The 18,872-nt window shown below is 34.4% G+C and overlaps 1 protein-coding gene across 3 annotated transcripts in view; it reads left to right on the top strand.

Moving 5' to 3' along the window:
• The window catches only part of ptp4a3b (protein tyrosine phosphatase 4A3b), a 47,149-nt gene extending 28,360 nt beyond the window's left edge, over positions 1-18,789 (top strand). Inside the window, exons 1-6 of one of the 3 annotated variants that reach the window (XM_087287240.1) lie at positions 1,527-1,685; positions 2,331-2,882; positions 3,039-3,131; positions 8,896-9,026; positions 13,771-13,845; positions 16,209-18,789. In XM_087287240.1, the coding sequence (XP_087143366.1) occupies positions 2,778-2,882; positions 3,039-3,131; positions 8,896-9,026; positions 13,771-13,845; positions 16,209-16,326 (522 nt within the window). In that variant the 5' untranslated portion in view covers positions 1,527-1,685; positions 2,331-2,777 and the 3' untranslated portion in view covers positions 16,327-18,789. Of the gene's footprint in view, positions 1-1,526; positions 1,686-2,275; positions 2,883-3,038; positions 3,132-8,895; positions 9,027-13,770; positions 13,846-16,208 lie in introns of those variants that run through there. The other 2 variants (XM_087287241.1, XM_087287242.1) reach the window with 2 other exon arrangements.
• The last annotated feature ends 83 nt before the right edge of the window (positions 18,790-18,872 follow it).

Here is an 18,872-nt window from a genome sequence, read left to right as displayed (position 1 = left end):
CGTGTTTTGGGCTCTTTCACTTCACTTTAGCTAGACACATGAAAACTAGTGGCTTTTTTAACAATTAGAAGCAAATATCTTACAAAATGAAGAGACAACAGTACAGATTAGTGTACATTCATGAGCCAGACTGTGTTTATTTACCTTAGAGCCAACCTGAAAACACACTGCACTAGTGAGCAGGGAGACCTATCCAACCTTCCAGATTTATCTAAAAGGATTTAGCTCAAGATGTGCTAAGCCTTCAACAGGAGTGGCAGGGCAACTAAAGAGGTGGCTGTCTGTGGCTTGTCTGTTCTTCTGTCTGGGTTAAATCGTACATAACATTATTCATGTGGTGTATGTATGAAAATTATAACCTGCTGCCTAAACTGTATTTTTTTTCTTTCTTGATGAAATTAAATATATATTATTCAATTTTTTTATTAATTTAATTTATTTATTATTAGTTTTATTGTTATTATTATTATTATTATTATTTTAAATACAAAACATTATACAAAAACATCAGATTAAGTAGTAGGGTCCCATTAAACTGCATTATTATTTTTGTTTGTTTTTTTCTGTTCATTTTCTTCTGAAAATAATTGTAATGGTTATATTTTAGTAATCAAAAAGCTTGTCTAATTTACTAAACTTCTGAAACTTGTACACTTTTATGCATTTTAAAATGACATGTACCAGTCCTTACATGTAGGAATGAAATTAATTGTGCATATGTTTTTGTAAACTTGATTAGACTATTAATGAAATGAGTGAGCAAATCATTATCAACAATTAAAAAAATAATGATTTATATTTCTTATAGAAAACTTTTTTTTTTGAATAGCACAAATCTATGTATATGTAAAAACAGCAGCCTACTTCCATAATTGGGATTTTTTCCAATACTTCATCGACAGCTACAATATCAGGAGTGTTTGGGAAATCTCTAATGACAGTACTCAAAACATGTGAAATAATGTTTAATGATGAAAACCAGTTCATCACTATTTTGAAAGGAACAGTTCACTCAAAAATAAGCGATCTGTCATCATTTACTCACCTTCATGTCATGAGTTTACATTAATCTTTTGAAGAATACTGGTGTATGAGTAACTTTGGCCTTCATTTGCTTTTATTATGTGTGTTCCACTGTACAAAAAAAATTAATAATTGGTTTGAGATATTGGTTTGAGAGAAAAAGGGCGACTGATCAATGACTGTATTGTCATTTTAGGGGAGCTATCCTTATTTATGTTTTCTGTCTTATACTATTGTTTAAAAATATTTATGTGTACAGATGACTCATCAGTCAAGTGTCTTTTTACGTTGTTGTTGTTGTTGAAGCACAGAACGAAGTGTGTATTATATCTCAGTCAGCCTTTAAAAACATAAACAGACATGTGCGTACGTGGTGATACCTATTAGGTTCATTGGCTGTGCTATTTTTATGTTGGGATCGAGCGAGAGAGAGAGAGGGAGTGTGGTGGGGGTGGACTGGTCTTTCCACTCCTCCTAAGAGCATTACGAGCGCGTTTGTTTGTGACATTAGTGTAGTGTGCTGTCACTGTCATATGGCAAGCCAAGGCAGTCGCGACTGGTTTAGAGCAGAGACAGTTGTTACAGATTGCAACCGTTCACTCTCCACTCTTCCCAGCAGAGTCCTGGGCTTAATCCAAAGCAGATCGCAGCCTGTCACTAAGGTAAGAGGCGACGACTCTCGCTAGTCATGGTGGAGATCTAAAATAACCGTTTCATGTGATTTTTATCACTCATGTCATTGGAAAAAAAGTGTTCACTGTTTTAATGCTTTAGCTCTACAACTTTTATTGTGTGTGTGTGTGTGTGTGTGTGTGTGTGTGTATGAGAAGTTTGGTTGTTTCGTCTTTGTTAAAGTTGAGAAGTTGGTCCAACTGTTGAATTCTGTTTGTTGTATATAATCTTGAGAGTGTTTTGTGTGATGTTATTTATGTTTTTTCTAATTGAGGATATTTAATGTCAAAATTGTAAGCAATCATATTCTGTGATTTAAGAAATTACCTTTTTAAGTTTTAAATCCTGACCTGCACCATAATTATATATTGCTTTATTTAATGGTAAAATTGTGTTGTAAAGATTTTTTTTTTAAGTTTTGCTTTTGTTTCGTCTAAAATGTTTTACCATCATCTGAATTTAAGAAAACTTTTGTATTATTGTGAAATCTTGGACGTATTTCTCCTTTGCTTTAATTAAAACCTTCTTTTTAAAATTTATTTTATTTTTTTTAATATAAGATATTTTTAAAATACCAAAGAACTTTATTACTGAATATGTTTGACAATTTTCCTTTCCGTCCTGTTCCCTTTCAGATTTCTCCTCCAGCCTCTTGTCTGTTAATGGAGTTCTGGCAGGGCAGCGGTGACTACTGCCACGCCCAACATCACACAGCTTGATCACGAGTGGAGACGCCCACGATTTACCCCTGAATGTCCGGAGGAACAGCTTCTCAGCTCTTCTCAGCTCTTAACTGGCATCGCAGCAGCTGGTAATTTGCTACCGGACACTGGTCCACCTGCCTAGTTGCCCGGCAGAGAATCCCTACCAAAAGGAAAAGGAAGACTCTTGTGGCCTCTGATTTCCCAGAAAGGCAGCTTTTACTTTTATATACTGATTAATAGTGGTTTATCTATCACTGAGGATTCTGCAAATTCTTGACACCTTCACTGTGATATACTGCACCTGTTGTAGTGTTGTATTGTGAGTGGAGCTTTTGAGGATCCTGGACTGAATTTCTGTTGCGTAGAAGGACCTCCGGTATGGCCTGGTTGAACGGTCTGTACCCCGTCGAGGTCTGCTACAACAGCATGCGCTTCGTTATTACGCACAACCCAACCAATCAAACATTAGACACCTTCATTGAGGTGAGAGATCAGGCAGACATGAGCAACAGCATTTACAGACGTACTGATCAAAGTAGCTACTGTGATTTGAACAGCAACCAAGAACACATTAAAACATTTACACAAAGCCTTAATGCACATTTTGTCAGTTAAACTTGTGCAATCTTGTTTCCTCAGGATCTGAAAAGGTATGACGCGAAAACAGTGGTGCGTGTGTGTGAAAGCACCTATGATAAAACACCGTTGGAGAAGCATGGAATTACGGTCATGGTGAGATGCGTTTTTCTGTCATACTGTAAACAAGTGTCATCTGTAAAGTGTGTGTGTGTGTGTGTGTGTGTGTGTGTGTGTGTGTATATACACAGTTGAAGTCAGAGTTATTAGCCCCCTGAATTATTAGCCCCTCTATTTATATTTTTCCTCAATTTCTGTTTAACAGAGGGATTTTTTTCAACACATTTCTAAACAATAGTTTTCATAACTTATTTCTAATAACTGATTTATTTTATCGTTGCCATGATAACAGTAAATAATATTTTACAAGATATTTCACTTTAGGGCGAAGCAGTGGCGCAGTAGGTAGTGCTGTGGCCGGTGCTCCGGTTTCCCCCACAGTCCAAAGACATGCAGTACAGGTGAATTGGGTAGGGTAAATTGTCCGTAGTATATGTGTGTGTGTGTGGATGTTTCCCAGAGATGGGTTGCGGCTGGAAGGGCATCCGCTGTGTAAAAACTTGCTGGATAAGTTGGCGGTTCATTCCGCTGTGGCGACCCCGGATTAATAAAGGGACTAAGCCGACAAGAAAATGAATGAATGAATATTTTACTTTAATTCACTAGGTTAATTAGGCAGGTTAAGGTAATTAGGCAAGTTATTGTATAATGGTGGTTTGTTCTGTAGACTATCAAAAAAAAAAAAAAACAGCTCAAAGGGGCTAATAATTTTGTCCTTAAAATGGTGTTTAAAAAAATTAAAAACTGCTTTAATTCTAGCCAAAATAAAACAAATAAACTTTCTCCAGCAGAATTTTTTTTTATCAGACATGTTTTTTTTTTGTTTTGTTGTTTTTGCCGTCCATTAAATGTTTTGTTAGTTTGAAAAACCTGACAAAGATGATGAGTGACATTAAATAAGAAAATTGCTAATCCTTTTTAGTATTTATACATTTCTACAATGTTGCTGATATCTTTATCTCTATGCTTTTTCTCAATTATCTATGTACGAATATATTCGGATATTGTCTTATTTGACTCATTCAACGTTGATATTATTAATATGATTAAACATTTTAAACAAATAAAATTTCAGTTTTAACGTTAGATGTAAATTTGGAATTAATTTAAAGTTTTTTATGATTTTTTTATTTATTTCCCAATTTTAAATTGAATGGGAACTTGAGTAAATTATCACTGTTTTATTTGTAGCATAATAATTTCTTATTTAATATGCAAGAAAAAAAAGATTTTCCCAATGTAATACTAGCACTTATACAGTGACCTCTAGTTATTTTCCTGCTTTCTTTCATTGTTTTGTTTATATCCTGTAAAAGCTTGTATGTCCCGTGATGCGTGCACACACTTACCCTGCCACCTGAATCTAATAATCTTGGATAGTTTCCTGATCATGGGAGTGAGTGTCACTCCACACCACACCACTCTTCCTTTAATTAACACTTCAGCTTTACTGCAGTGATGCTACTGTAATTAGTGGTACTTTAATGAAGGTGATGGACTTCTTCAGACATCATGTAAAGCCTCGGTCTGGATTCATATGGCCACATCTTCACGACCCTGCTGCGATTATCTAATCCTGAAGCACACATGCTGTATAAACCAGCCGCCCAGTCATGTGAGATGATGTCAAGTGGAGTGAGATGAGGTTGCTTTCTGTCTGCTGCTCCGAGGGGAAATCTTCATCGAGGATACAAGCCTATAACTTTCTTCCAAACAACAGACCTTTCCCTGCCTTCGCTTTTTCAAAAACAGCTTGAATCCAACATCCACATGTGTTTTCAATTTGGCTTGTCAGGATTTTCCTGTTGCCACGGTAACTGGAGGAGATCTTGATTCCTCTCCCTCTGCACTTTTTTATAAAGACTTGTACACCCTTGTACCCTTTTACCCAGTTAAACTTCTCATTAAATGATAAGACATATATTTGATGATACGTTCTGGTGGAATCTTAGAAATGTAGCTATGTCAGATTGACCTGAGGATCTTGTGCTTTGCTTTTATAAACTCTTATGTTTGAAGTACATGAGAAGTGTAGCAGATGCACTGTAAATCCTCCTCTGTGCCATCAAGAAAACAGTCCTTTTCTTCAAGACAGAAACAACGTTGAACAAAGAGTCTGTGTGAAAGCTGGACAAGATGTATTGATTTAATCTGCTCCTCTCAATCAAAAGAACGTGGAGCTTGTAAAAAACATGACTACTTTTATCCAGACAGGATTTAGTTTTGTTTGCAAGTAACTCTTCTTTTAAAAGGATTCACATTACCAGAACACTTGAAGTACCCCATCACGTTTTTCTGATCCTTGGCTTTCATGCAGTTTGAAGTGTAGCTGCAAATATAAAAGGTCTACAAAGTTTTTCAGATCAAAGCCTACAAGTAGTTATTGGCTGCATCCAAAGTGGATAACACTATAGTTTAAGTTCTGATTCTCACTAATAACTAATGGCCTATTACTTGCCAATTATTAAGATTATTAAAATGACTTCTAAAGTACATTTCCTGCATGATATTATTCTACATCTCTAATCTCTAAAATCCAAAGCCCAACTACTAGCTTAACCAGTAATAGTCAGTTTAAGTCAGTAGTCAGTTAATGGTTTATTATTAGCAGGAATTGTACTATATGACTCAATATGGCATAATCTCTCCAAAAGGTTATGAGTAGATAATTATTCTTTATTTGACTGGGACTGTCAATATTATGATGTGATGATGCAAAACACAATTAGGAACTTTTAAGATGGCATAATAGTAGCATTTAAAAGTGAAAGTGCGAGTCTTTTATTCTTACAAAACTGAACTATAAAAACGTTTTCTCAGACTGCTCTAGGGCTGCACGATTCTGCCTAAAATGAGAATCATTAATTTTTTTTTATTTGCCTAAAGTGAAGATCCCGATTTTCTCACTGTTCTGTAGATGTAAAATAAAGGTTAATATGAGTAGGCTATTATTATTGTTATTCTTAAACATCTGGTAAAACAACACTAATAATATTAGGCCTATGTGTAGGTATGCTGTTGGTTAAAATGCTACATTTTGTATAGTCTTGGAATGGTGGACTTGAATAGACTTTAAATTTGTCCTGTTTGTTAATGCACAGTAAAGTGATTACATCAGAATGCAACTATTCATAATTCTAGAGTTGAATTATTATATTTGGGACATGTGCTTAACATTATTAGAACATTTTGTTTTCTTAAATCAGACATTTGTCATTATATTATTGTATTATATTCAACATTATATAGGATAGAGTAGCTCTGCTGACCTAGTAAACCTTTATTTTCAAGCACAAAACTTTGTTCGCTATGAACACAATGCTATGCTTGTCGTAGTCATAACTTTAAAATGCGATATGATCCTTTAAATGATGTGCGTGATTTTAGTTTCACTTTCACTGCCGAGTGCAGATCATGTCATGGCTGTCATCACTTCGAGAGAAAAAAAAAACATACATGCAAGTCGTATTTCCCGTTTGGCTCTTAAGCGATCGCTCTGCACAAACTGAAAGTTATTTACACCTTTTTTTCACAGTCTATACAGTTTCTGTTCCCACGTTTTTCCGATTAATCGTACAGCCCTGGACTACTCCTATATATGTTATGAGCATCACCAACAGTCTCGTCTAAGTCTCACACCATTTGTTGAGCTTTTATTGCTGTTGTTGGGCTGGTTGGGATACTTAATAGAGCCACAGTAAAATAAATAAAAATAGAAAACAAAATAGACTGCTACAGTATGATAAGCTGTTTTCAGTATTTTTTTTAATATATATAAATGCGGCTTTGGTTAGCAAAAAAAAAAAAAAAAAAAAAAGAGTCAAAGACCCAAAACCTTTTCGAGATCTTTAGTCTTTAGAGGCCTTGCTGTGATTGCTGTATCAGATCTGATCAATCACTGTATTACTATCAATGGTGCATAACAACAAATAGTTTTGTGTAATTTTTCATCCAAAGATATTTCAATGGTGAGAACAGTCACCTTTGATTCAGGTATATCAGTCTAATCAGACCATGTTTTGATTGCCACAGCATTTGTGCTTCACAAGGAGGTCAAATTCCCTATAGTTTTCTCTCCATGTTGACTTTTATTTGCTCTGTGCTCTATCTTTTCCCTCTGTTTATGTACCGTGTGGGTTTTTTGTTATATAAACTGATCACTTCTGCTCTTCATAAGAGATGAGGCAATAGCTTTGCTGGGGGTCAAAACATGGAACGGGATTTCCTCTCTATTTCAATCAACTCCAGATGGATTTAAACAGTCATCCTCTCCATTTTTACACCGCTGGATCACATAAAGTTCAGTGAACTTGATGACAGGTTGTGTAGTGTAGTTTCAGTGTATGATTAACCTGGGGATTTGTGCATTTTAGATCCTATTCGTTTCAGAGATGATGTTAAATAGTCTGCAAATCATTCTGATGTAATCATCTAAATTGTTTTCTAGTCATGAATGTTCTTTGGATGCTTCTTGTCAGTATCATTCTCCGAAGTGAAAGTTTTGAAAACAAGATAGGCTTTAATGGAAGCAATGACTCTGGAGTGTTGCTTGACAGCAAACAGGTGCTTCAATCTTCTCCGGCTCTCTTATATGCAGAGGCTCGAGTTGCTGGAGAAATAGCAGCTCTGCAATTCGAAGAAAAAATGCCAGGGCATTTTCCACAATTAGGCCCCACACTGCTTCTTCTGGAGTCCGTGTGCCCTGGCAAGAGTACAGAGCACTTCCATCTTGGAATGGACTCCTGGAATTAATAGCCTACTGTTGACATACCAGACAAGGAGGGGCCTATTAACCTCTTAGTGGATCAAAATGTTATTTTTGTACAGGGAGATTCTCATAGACGCTCCTCGTAGAAAATGGTCTCCTCTATTAATGTCTCCTTTTCTGAGAAAGCAGCGATGCAAAAGCACCATGCTCTGTTTGTCAGTGTATTTTGACCCAGCACAATTGCTTCTAAAACATCTATCAGATTTAGTCTTCCCATAAAACACTACCTGTAATGAAAGAAAAAGGATGTTTTAATATGTGCTCGTGAGTTGGGTTGTGCTTGGACTGATCTGCTGACGAATTCATCAAACCCCAGAAGCGTGGAGAGCATGCGATGTATTAACCATACATCAAGTGCGAAAATCATTAACCACGTCAGAAATGTTCTATTTAAAGGATTCATTCACACATTATTTTCAAGTTTTTTTCTTTGTGAAACACATTTTGAAGTTTGTCTGTACAATTCATTGCCTCAATGGGATCTGCTGTTGGTTTTTTGAACCAACAGTTAGTGAATTATTGTGCATTTAAAAATACTTTAACATTCTTACAAATATCTTTTGTGTTACTCAGAAGGAGGATTTACAGATTTGAAACAATTCCATTATGTACGCAACCTCATTTTTGCTTTGCTAGTTCATTTTTTTCCCTCTTAGTTCTTACATAATTCAGCATTTTTGATGATTCAGCTTATGCACGTGGTGTTAAATGGAGCTGTTTGTGACGGATCCAATTGAACTGGTTGAGTTCACAGGACTAGTGAAAGTGAGATGTTTGCCATTGCAGAACTTGTGAAAATCACACAGGAATCATCAAAGGGATTCGCTGGCTTCTGTGAATCTGAGTTGTCAATCAGAGGCATTATGGAGCACCACCTGCTGGTGTTGACTGGAATCATTTGCTTAACATTTCCTTATTCTCATCTGCGAGTGTTTCTGTATGAGAGTTTTCTTTTTAAGGGAAATATAGTGACATGCTGTAGTTCATAGATATACATAGACATGAACCTATCCCGGTGTTTGTCTCCTTTAGGATTGGCCGTTTGATGATGGTGCACCTCCTCCTACAAAGATCGTGGATGACTGGATCAGTCTGCTGAAGAAAAGTTTCTCAGAGGATCCAGGCTGCTGTGTCGCTGTGCACTGTGTGGCTGGACTGGGCCGGTGAGTGAAGGATAAACACCACTTCACTTCATCCTTTTAACTCCTAACCAAAGCCACCTTTGCGGGGTGTAAAAATTAAATTCAGCATTATCAAATCATCGTGCCATGTCAGTGGTGTGCCCACACTGGACCAGTGCACTGTTGTTTCAAAGAGGATTTATTTGGCAACTCAAAACTTCAACTTAAAATTTTGGTTGAGCACTTTACAAATAACAACTGTTACCTACCTGTGTAAATGATTATGCATCGTATTGTTACCTCTCCTATGTCGATGTTGGTTGTTAATTCTATAGCATAAAGCATACAATTTATGTTAAGAGAAGATAATTTGATGCAGGAAAATACTAGTCTAGTCTAGATCTAATACTATATAGAGGTGAGATGGAGACTAATATCCACTTCAGTATTGGTCAGTAGTTTAAACAAAAAATCCCTACTAATAATGGGAAATGAAAATATTTAAATTAAATCAAAAACAAAAATGCTCTATATTTTTTTATAATTGTATTAAATAATAGTATTTTTTAAAGACTTTAAATTTAAATTATGTCAATAAAAGAACACAAGCTAATAAAATATCCACATTTTCTGACAGTAAAATTGAGAGCATCATTTTCCACTATTGCAAACATTAGGAACCAGTCAACTTTATAGAAATGTCCTGTCAGTGCGTTATTTGTGCTAACGTTGCTTTTTTCACTTAATATGTGCAGTACATGCATAGATAAATATAAGGGTACAAGAATGCAATATTTACAGTGGAACATTGAGCTATTTTTAATTTTAACTGCAGCACGTGCACAAGCTACCTGACGATGCGCTTTGTTACTATGTGCTCTACTGCATTTGCACTTTGATCAATGCAGCATAGCCCTTTTTTGGCTCATTGTTTCGATTGAAAACCAAAATTGCCATTTTTTTTGCCAATACAAATGTGGCGCATAGTCTATTAATATTTCCAAAATAACTTTGGTTTAAATGAAAGTTTCTGAAATTTTTATACAGTTCCACGTGTAATTTCCCAGTATGCTGTTGTTAAGAACATGTAGACGTGCAAATACTGAACTGAATCTGATGGGTCAAGCTTTATGTGGCTTGCTTCTCTCTCTTACAAAAATTCTCAAACAAATCAACAGTCTTTCCCAGGATCTGTTGCTCTTTTTTTCTCCCTCCTCAGAATGCAATCATGTGTGTGTGTGTGTGTGTGTGTGTGTGTGTGTGTGTGTGTGTGTGTGTGTGTGTGTGTGTGTGTGTGTGTGTGTGTGTGTGTGTGTGTGTGTGTGTGTGTGTGTGTGTGTGTGTGTGTGTGTGTGTGTGTGTGTGTGTGTGTGTGTGTGTGTGTGTGAGTGTGTGTGTGAGAGAGATATTTCTGGCAGAGCTTTAGGCTGACTTGTGTTCGTATAGTGTTTGAGGCCTTTTGTTTACATTTGGTTTCTCATCTCTATATATATATATACACAGACACACACACACACACACACATATATATATATATTTTACCCCAAATACCCCTCAGCAGCAGGCCTCTCAATCTTGGCCCTTGTTCTCTCCAGGTCAAACCCATTCTCTCTGCCTGACCACTGCCTGCCAAAACCAACCAACCACACGGACACACAATATTAATCCCAGTTTATTATTCAAGGCAGAAAGGTTGACGTCCGAATACGAAACAGGAAGAGGATGATAAGCAGCTCTGTTAATTGCTGTTCCATATCTCCATTGTCAGTGTTGCCCTCTTATCTACTCTGTCAAAATACACAGACCTTAATTAAGCAGCGCTCAACCCATCATTCTGAGGCAGTTTACCCTGACTGCCCTCCTCTCTCTTTGACCCCTGAGCTTTTCTGCACCCGTCTCTCTGACGTAGGTTGCAGGTCCTGTGGGAGCCCTCAGTGCTTTTTGACTGGAAGCCAATGTTTGCTTTAGTAGGCTGGGTTTGTGTTGTTATGCATCGGAAAGGGGCACAATGAGTGGAGACTTCAAAGCTGTCAGGACCCTCAATGCAAACTGGAAAAATAGACACAGTCTCTAACAGGGACTGATTAAATGTATTTTATTAAAAATGGTGATGGTGCGTATAATGATATGATATAATAATAATAATAATAATAATAATCTTACTAATCTATAATTGATACCATCCATATAAAAAGAAAGGATTTTTTTGTCTTTTCATGCCCTTTTCCAAACTGGGAAACAAAGAGCAAAATGTAAAAAAAATAATAATAAGAAAAAAAAGTTGTTTTTGAAGCAAATTACAGGACTAAAAACTGAATTAACCTAATGTCAAATTTAGGGAAAAAATTTATCTAAATTAAAGTTTGGTTTAAAATTATGCAGAGAGATGCAGCAAAATTTACTTTTCAACATAATAAGTGATAATACATAATTTAATATTTTAAAATAATGATTAAACAACTGTATCTCCATGTTTTAACATTAATAAAAGTTATTAATATTAATTACTAAAGTAATTTTTGTTATACTTTTTAAAAAGTTTCATGATTCAATTAAAATATTTGGTCATGGCTTTTTGGTTACTGACTTTATTTTAACCTTTGAAATGGAACCCAGAAAAGTTGAAAACAAACATTTTCTGTTACATTGTGTTCAAAGCAGAAAATCTAATATTCTGAAAGGTATAATAAATAATCGATTAGGTGTTCTTAGCTGAAACTTTAGACGCATTCTGGAGACACAAAAGATTCATCTTAAATCTTGAAAAAAAGGGGTGAAATAGGTGCCCTTTAAACAATAATTTATTGGTACAGTAGCAGTGTATTTATTGTGACTATATGTGCTCTGTATGTGCCTTTCAAAGTATGAGGTATTCACTCACAAGAAATGTCAGATACCTGTTCTCACATGCATTAGGTCAGTGGTTCCCAACCTGGGGTCCCCAGAGTTCACAAGGGGGGCGCGGGAGAGGATAAGTATTGAGGTAGAAAAAGGCATAAAAATGCTCCACTATTATATAGGGCTGTACAATTAATCGAAAATCCGATTTCGATTTCAAACGATTATAAAAAAGCATTAATCAAGATAAACGATTATGTGCATCATATACCGCCACCTTTCCAGCTGTGCACGCGTTGCTCTTAAAAGCGCGAATGTGTGTGTGCAGCACGCACACGCAGCCAGAAGCATGCGGCCAGTCAGCATTCGCTCTCATTTGCACACTGAGACGAGCAGAGGAGCGCAGACATCTAAAGTCATTAACGTGAGCGCTTTAATGGTCAAATAGGTGTCAAAACGCGGTGTTTCGTGATTATTTATATTAGCCCCCATTTGTGTAATAAACAAACAAGTTGAGAATCAAAAGACGTGAAAGAGAAACCATTAAAGAGACAGCGCGAAATATTCCTGCTGCCGCCTGTTTTATCATTAATCAAACATAACGAGAAAATGTTTCTCTGAAGGATTTTTGTAGCTAAAGTGTTTTTCTTACAGTGAAGATGCTTAAAGCAGTTTGTTTAATATTTTTATTTAATTTTATTTATTTCTCTTTCCTTTGCAGGCTGGAAAATAACTGTATGTAAACACTTGAAGTCAGAATTATTAGCCCTCCTGAATATTAGCTGAATATTAACTTTTCCTGCCCAATTTCTGTTTCATAGAAAGAAGTTTTTTTCTGAACATAAAAGTTTTGATATATCATTTCTAATTACTGATTTATTTTATCTTTGCTGTGATGACAGCACATAATATTTTACTAGATATTTTTCAAAATACAACCATTCAGATTAAAGTGCAGTTCAAAGGCTTAATTAGGGTAATTAGGCAAGTCATCAAAAATATTTATTGCTTAAGGGGGCTAATAATATTGACCTTAAAATAGCTTTCAAAATATTTAAACTTGCTTTTATTCTAGCTAAAATAAAACAAATAAGCCTAGAAGAAAAATATTAGAGGAAATACTGTTAAAATTCCTTGTTCTGTTAAACATAATTTGGGAAATATTTATAAAAAAAAAATTCTCAGGAGCGCTAATAATTTTATTGTATTTTTTCTGATACTCGTTTTGAATAATCGTGATTACAATTATGACCAAAATAATTGTGATTATGATTTTTCCCAATATCGAGCAGCCCTACTATTATATATGTATTTTTTAGTACCAAAAAAAAAAATCAAAACACATGCTTAAAATTCCAACATAATAGTAAAAATAATTAAAATAAATAACTTTAAATAATTATTTAAATTTTGCTCACTTGCGCAATGTGGTTGTCCAACTTCTCATAAAGGCAAAATCAAAACAAAAATGGCAGAGAAACGTAAATGCAATGATTCTTTAGAGGTGAAGAAAAAGATTAGACAGTATGTCAAAGCCTACCTAAATTTTGGTTTTATTGAAGGCCAAGACAAGTTAAAACTGATTATTTTATATTTTGTATACATATTATATATTAATATTACACAAACACACACATACTGTATGTATGTATGTATATATATATATATATATATATATATATATATATATATATATATATATATATATATATATATATATATATATATATATATATATATACAGTACATATGTGTGTGCGTGCGTGTGTATTTATATGGTGGGGGTGCTCCAATGTTTGTATATGTTCATGGGGGGGGCCCCTAAGAAAAAGTTTGGGAACCACTGCATTAGGTGGTGTTCTTTCTGTGAAAACTTGAATGCTTCCTGGAAAACCTATTGTTTTGGTGATGACGTTTCCTGGTATTAAACACTGTGTGTTTGTTGCAGGGCTCCGGTGCTGGTGGCTGTGGCTCTTATAGAGGGCGGCATGAAATATGAAGAAGCCATTCACCTCATCAGATTGTGAGTGCACATTACACCTTACAGCAAAACGACAACACGCATTCAGTACAATAAGTGAAACATCACAGTGGATGATGATACATGACAGATATTGTACTGCATAAACTCATTACAGCAAATTATGGTAATTTACACAGATGAGACATGATGCATAATAATCTACCGTGATGCCACAATGACATGGAACACAGCTCTAATGTGTCACGGCAAACAATGTAGCAATAAATATAGTAATTACTGCCTAAATTAATGATTTACTATTTATAAAAGTGTTATTATTAGTATTATAGTATTAGATGCACAGTGCTCAACATAATTTAATACATTACATTTTGAAAATGATCAATTTTTCAGTGAATATAGATAAAATATTTTGGTGCATTGAATAAAACAGATTTAATAAACGGATATATTTATTAAAATAATATTTTAGTCACTGAACGTCTTTAAAAATAAATCGATAATACATTTATATTCGAAAATATAATCCAAAACCAATCCAATTTCAAGAATTTATATATATATATATATATATATATATATATATATATATATATATATATATATATATATATATATATTTTTTTTTTTTTATTTTATTTTTTTTTACATTTTTCCCTAACATTTAAATTTTGGTGTACTAATTTTGGATTGTTGTCATAAGTTTTTTTTGTTAGATTATCTCAAGATTTGGTGTATATGTTGAGCACTGTATATATAAATGCATAAAAGGTGTGTATGTATAACATGCATGTCCAAAAAAATCTTTACATAATGAGTAATAATCTGTAATATTTTCCTTATTAATAATAGTAATTATTATTATTGTTATCAAGTGTTATTATTTCTACTACTGAGTAATAATAAACAGTATGGGTGGATTTTAAAGATTTAATCTTTAAGTCTTAAATGATGTGTATATACAGTTAAAGTCAGAATTATTAGCCTGCCTTTGAAATTTTTTTTCTTTTTTAAATATTTCCCAAATGATGTTTAACAAAGCAAGGAATTTTTCACAGTATGTCTGATAATATTTTTTCTCCTGGAGAAAGTCTTATTTGTTTTATTTTGGCTAGAATAAAAGCAGTTTTTAATAATAATAAAAAAAAAACATTTTAAGGTCAAAATTATTAGCCCCTTTAAGCTTTATATTTTTTTAAAAGTCTACAAAACAAACCACCATTATACAATAACTTGCCTAAATACCCTAACATGCCTAGTTAACCTAATTCACCTGGTTAAGCCTTTAAATGTCACTTTAAGCTGTATAGAAGTGTCATAAAAATATCGAGTCAAACATTATGTACCGTCATCATGGCAAAGATAAAATAAATCAGTTATTAGAGATGAGTTATTAAAACTATTATGTTAAGAAATGTGTTGAAAAAAAATCTTCTCTTAATTAAACAGAAATTTTGGAAAAAATAAACAAGGGGGCTTATAATTCTGACTTCAACTGTATATACAATTGAAGTCAGAAATGTTAGCCCCCCTGAAACATTAGCCCCGTGTATATTTTTCACCAATTTCTGTTTATTGGAGAGTAGATTTTTCAACACATTTCTAAACATAATAGATTTATTATTATATTATAGACTATCCAAAAAAGAATCTAGCTTAAAGGGGCTAACAATTTTGACCTTAAAATGGCTTTTAAAAAAAATTAAAACTGCTTTTATTCTAGCCAAATCAAAATAAATACTACTTTCTCCAGAAGAAAAAATATTATCAGACATACTATGAAAATGACCTGGCTTTGTTCAACATCATTTGGGAAATATTTAAAAAAGGAAAAAAATTATAGGGGGGGGCTAATAATTTTGACTTTAACTGTATATAGAAGACAAGGATCGGCCAAAGATCCATATCGGCTGATTATCCCATTTCATGACTCGATCAGTACATGCTAATCTGGCCGATCTCATAGACCGATCGCAAGTGTTAATGATTTATGAGTTTACAAACTTAGGAAGACACCCGTGTGCACCCATTTATTATACATCAGCAGCTACAATATGTGAGGAGGTAAATTATGTGTGGGGCTGTGAGGGAAAATGTGCTTTATGCAATGGAAAAAGTTATATAAAGCTTAAAGCATCAGAATGGGTATTCTATATTGGCTGCAAAAATCCTGATTGGAGCATCCCTAATAGAAGAATTATTTTTTTATAATAATATTAATAACAATAACAATATAATCATAATTTTTATTTTTAAACACACAAAAGTAGCTTAAAGGATGGCTTCTAAAGTTAAATTGATTTCTATGGATGTAATATGGAATGTTAATATGCATTTTAAAGCTCTGATTAAAAAATTGCATTAACATTGCTGTCATGTGTTTGTCATCGTGTCCCACACAGGAAGCGTCATGGCGCCTTTAACAGCAAGCAACTGACTTATCTGGAGAAGTATCGGTCCAAAAAAAGACTGCGATTTAAAGACCCGTTCAAACACAGAAGCAAGTGCTGGCTCATGTGATCCCATACCACCAGCAGCCATTGAAGGAACCAGTCACTCTCAGACTACAATTACCAATCTAGTGCTTTTGAACTCTTACTTCTTTTAAGGACAGGGCGAATCAAGCCCCTTCTTGTGTACATGACAGACCCCTGCACACAGGGTCTTTACCAGCTCAGGATTGTGAAAGACGAGCCTCTTAGAGTTTTGTCTTTCCACACAAATCCCTCATACAATGTCAAACACTCACACTGTACCAGCAGCACACAATCCAAAGATGATCACGGCCACCTGCTCATAGCACAAAAATCATTATTAGAACTCTCAAACTGCTTTTCTAGCCTGCTCTCTCTCTCTCTTTTGTCATTTTGAAGTTTCAGAATGCATGTCGCTCTACTTTTTTAAAGCACTCTCTTATTTTTTTTTCTTTTTCTAAACCGTATTGTGAATCTACTCTGGGATTGGAGTTTTGCACCACTAGCTGCTTATCAATTGAACTGTGTTTGCATCTGGATGGTGAACAGCACACTTTAACGTGGCTTCCAGATCCTTGGATGTTTAAGCTGCTTTAAGAAACCATTGAATCTCCTGCAGCAATGAACTGAGAGAGATCCATGAATGAGCGCACTTGTGGATCAGTAGTTCTGTCTACTTTTTTTAAATCCAGCAGCCACAAGAGGGAGTCCTCACACTACATGCTACTAAACAAATCTGTTGATACTGCATACACATTTAAATCTCAAAGAGTTTATTTATTATTTCGTTGGCTCATGCATGGCTGTTTCTCACTGACATGGTTGTGCTGTGGACACTTTAGGATTACAGAACTTTTCAGATTTCAGAGTGAAGCTTGACATGTTTCATTGTTCATATAATGGGAAATTAAATGGACTCATGGGATCTAAAATAATGGGCAGTCACACTTTATTTTGATGGTCCATCTGTTGAGATTAAATTACATTGCATCTACATCCCCACTAATTCTCATTAGATTATAAGTAGACCGTTAGGTTGGGGTTAGGGTTAGTGTAAGTTTCTTATAGGCAGTTAAATGTCTGTTGAAGGAGCTGTATCAACAGATATTTAGCAGACAGTCTACTACTAATACTCACATGGACCATCAAAATAAAGTGTTACCTAATTGTCTTATAGAAATCAGTGTAATGAATCTCTGTCAGGTACTGAAATAATCTCACTAGCATTAGGGGTAGTTCACCCAAAAAATACAATTCTGTTATCATTTACTCACCTTCACTTGTTCTATACCTGCTTGAGCTTCTTTTGTTTGTTAAACACAAATTAAGCTATTTTGTAGAATGTTGTAGCAGGAAAAATTATACTATGGAAGTCAATGGCAACCCGTTTCCAACATTCTTCTAAATATGCTTCTATTGGGATTTGGAGCCATTTGAAGGTGATTGAATTGCCATATTTAAGTGAACTATCCCATTTATCTGCTTTCGTTTGGGTATGAAATGCATAGGATACTGAATTTGTTACATTTTTCTAAATTTGAAAGCAAAGATGCGAGGCAAATCTATTTTTAAAAGTATTTTTGTGTAATTGCATCTTGAGAAGGACAAGCGAATACAACATTTTGTTACATTTGCTTACGTTTTTTTTTAGTAGTATTCACTTAGCCCCTCAGGTCAATCATATGCAATGGCACTAAAATAGGTATTTTTTATGGAAAAGGAGAGCTTAAGACAGCTTAGAGCTGATCTTGACTTGAGATCATGTGATTGCAGTTCTGGTTATGATTCTCAGTAATCCATCACATAGTGGGTCGTATTTAAAAGGGTGTGAATAAATCTGCTCGCGTATAAAAGGGCTTCTCTATTCCGTCATGTCTGTGATTCTCTCCACCACTTGAGTGTCTGCCTTTACAAATCTAGAATGTTTTGAAATGTTGTCGGCTCAATAATTCAAATAGTTCAATAATCTAAGGAAACATTTTAAAAAGCATATTTAGAAATCACTAGTGCCACTTTTTGTGATGAAGGATGGTTAAAGACTTAAAAAAAACATAAGCTGTTTCTCAGTTTTACCTCATTCGTTCATGGTCCTGAAGACTTTGATGTATGACTTTTTTCCTCTATTTCCTAAGAGTACCTGAATTTTTAATAAAACCACATAATTTGATGTTATTACTATTGACATTGGGTGATACGTTTGGGTGACATTGGGTGATGGAGTGTCTGTGCTTTAAAATCACAGGCAATCACAGGTCCACTGAGTATTTGGTCATATCTACAGTGGCCTGTTTGATATCAATGTATTATTAATATTACAAGTTTAATAAAAAAAAATGAAGATTCACTATTATTCCCTGTTCATATTTACAGTGATTGATGTTATTGTATTATTGACAAGTTTTAATACCAAACAGAAGAGTTAGGAATTGATGTACATATGGCTTTTTTATGAAATTGGAACATCTGAAATCTGGATTAATTAAAATGAATAAAAACTGATTGCTCAGTATCACACTAGTTTGTCATTTTTATATCAATCTGGTATTACTCACACAAACATTTATCTGTTTATGTACATTCTATATTAGAATA

This window comes from Danio rerio, chromosome 16, assembly GCF_052040795.2.
Source record: "Danio rerio strain M-AB ecotype USA chromosome 16, GRCz13ab, whole genome shotgun sequence".
In the NCBI taxonomy this organism is placed as follows: Eukaryota; Metazoa; Chordata; class Actinopteri; order Cypriniformes; family Danionidae; genus Danio; species Danio rerio.
This window is presented reverse-complemented; position numbering and strand designations above follow the sequence as displayed.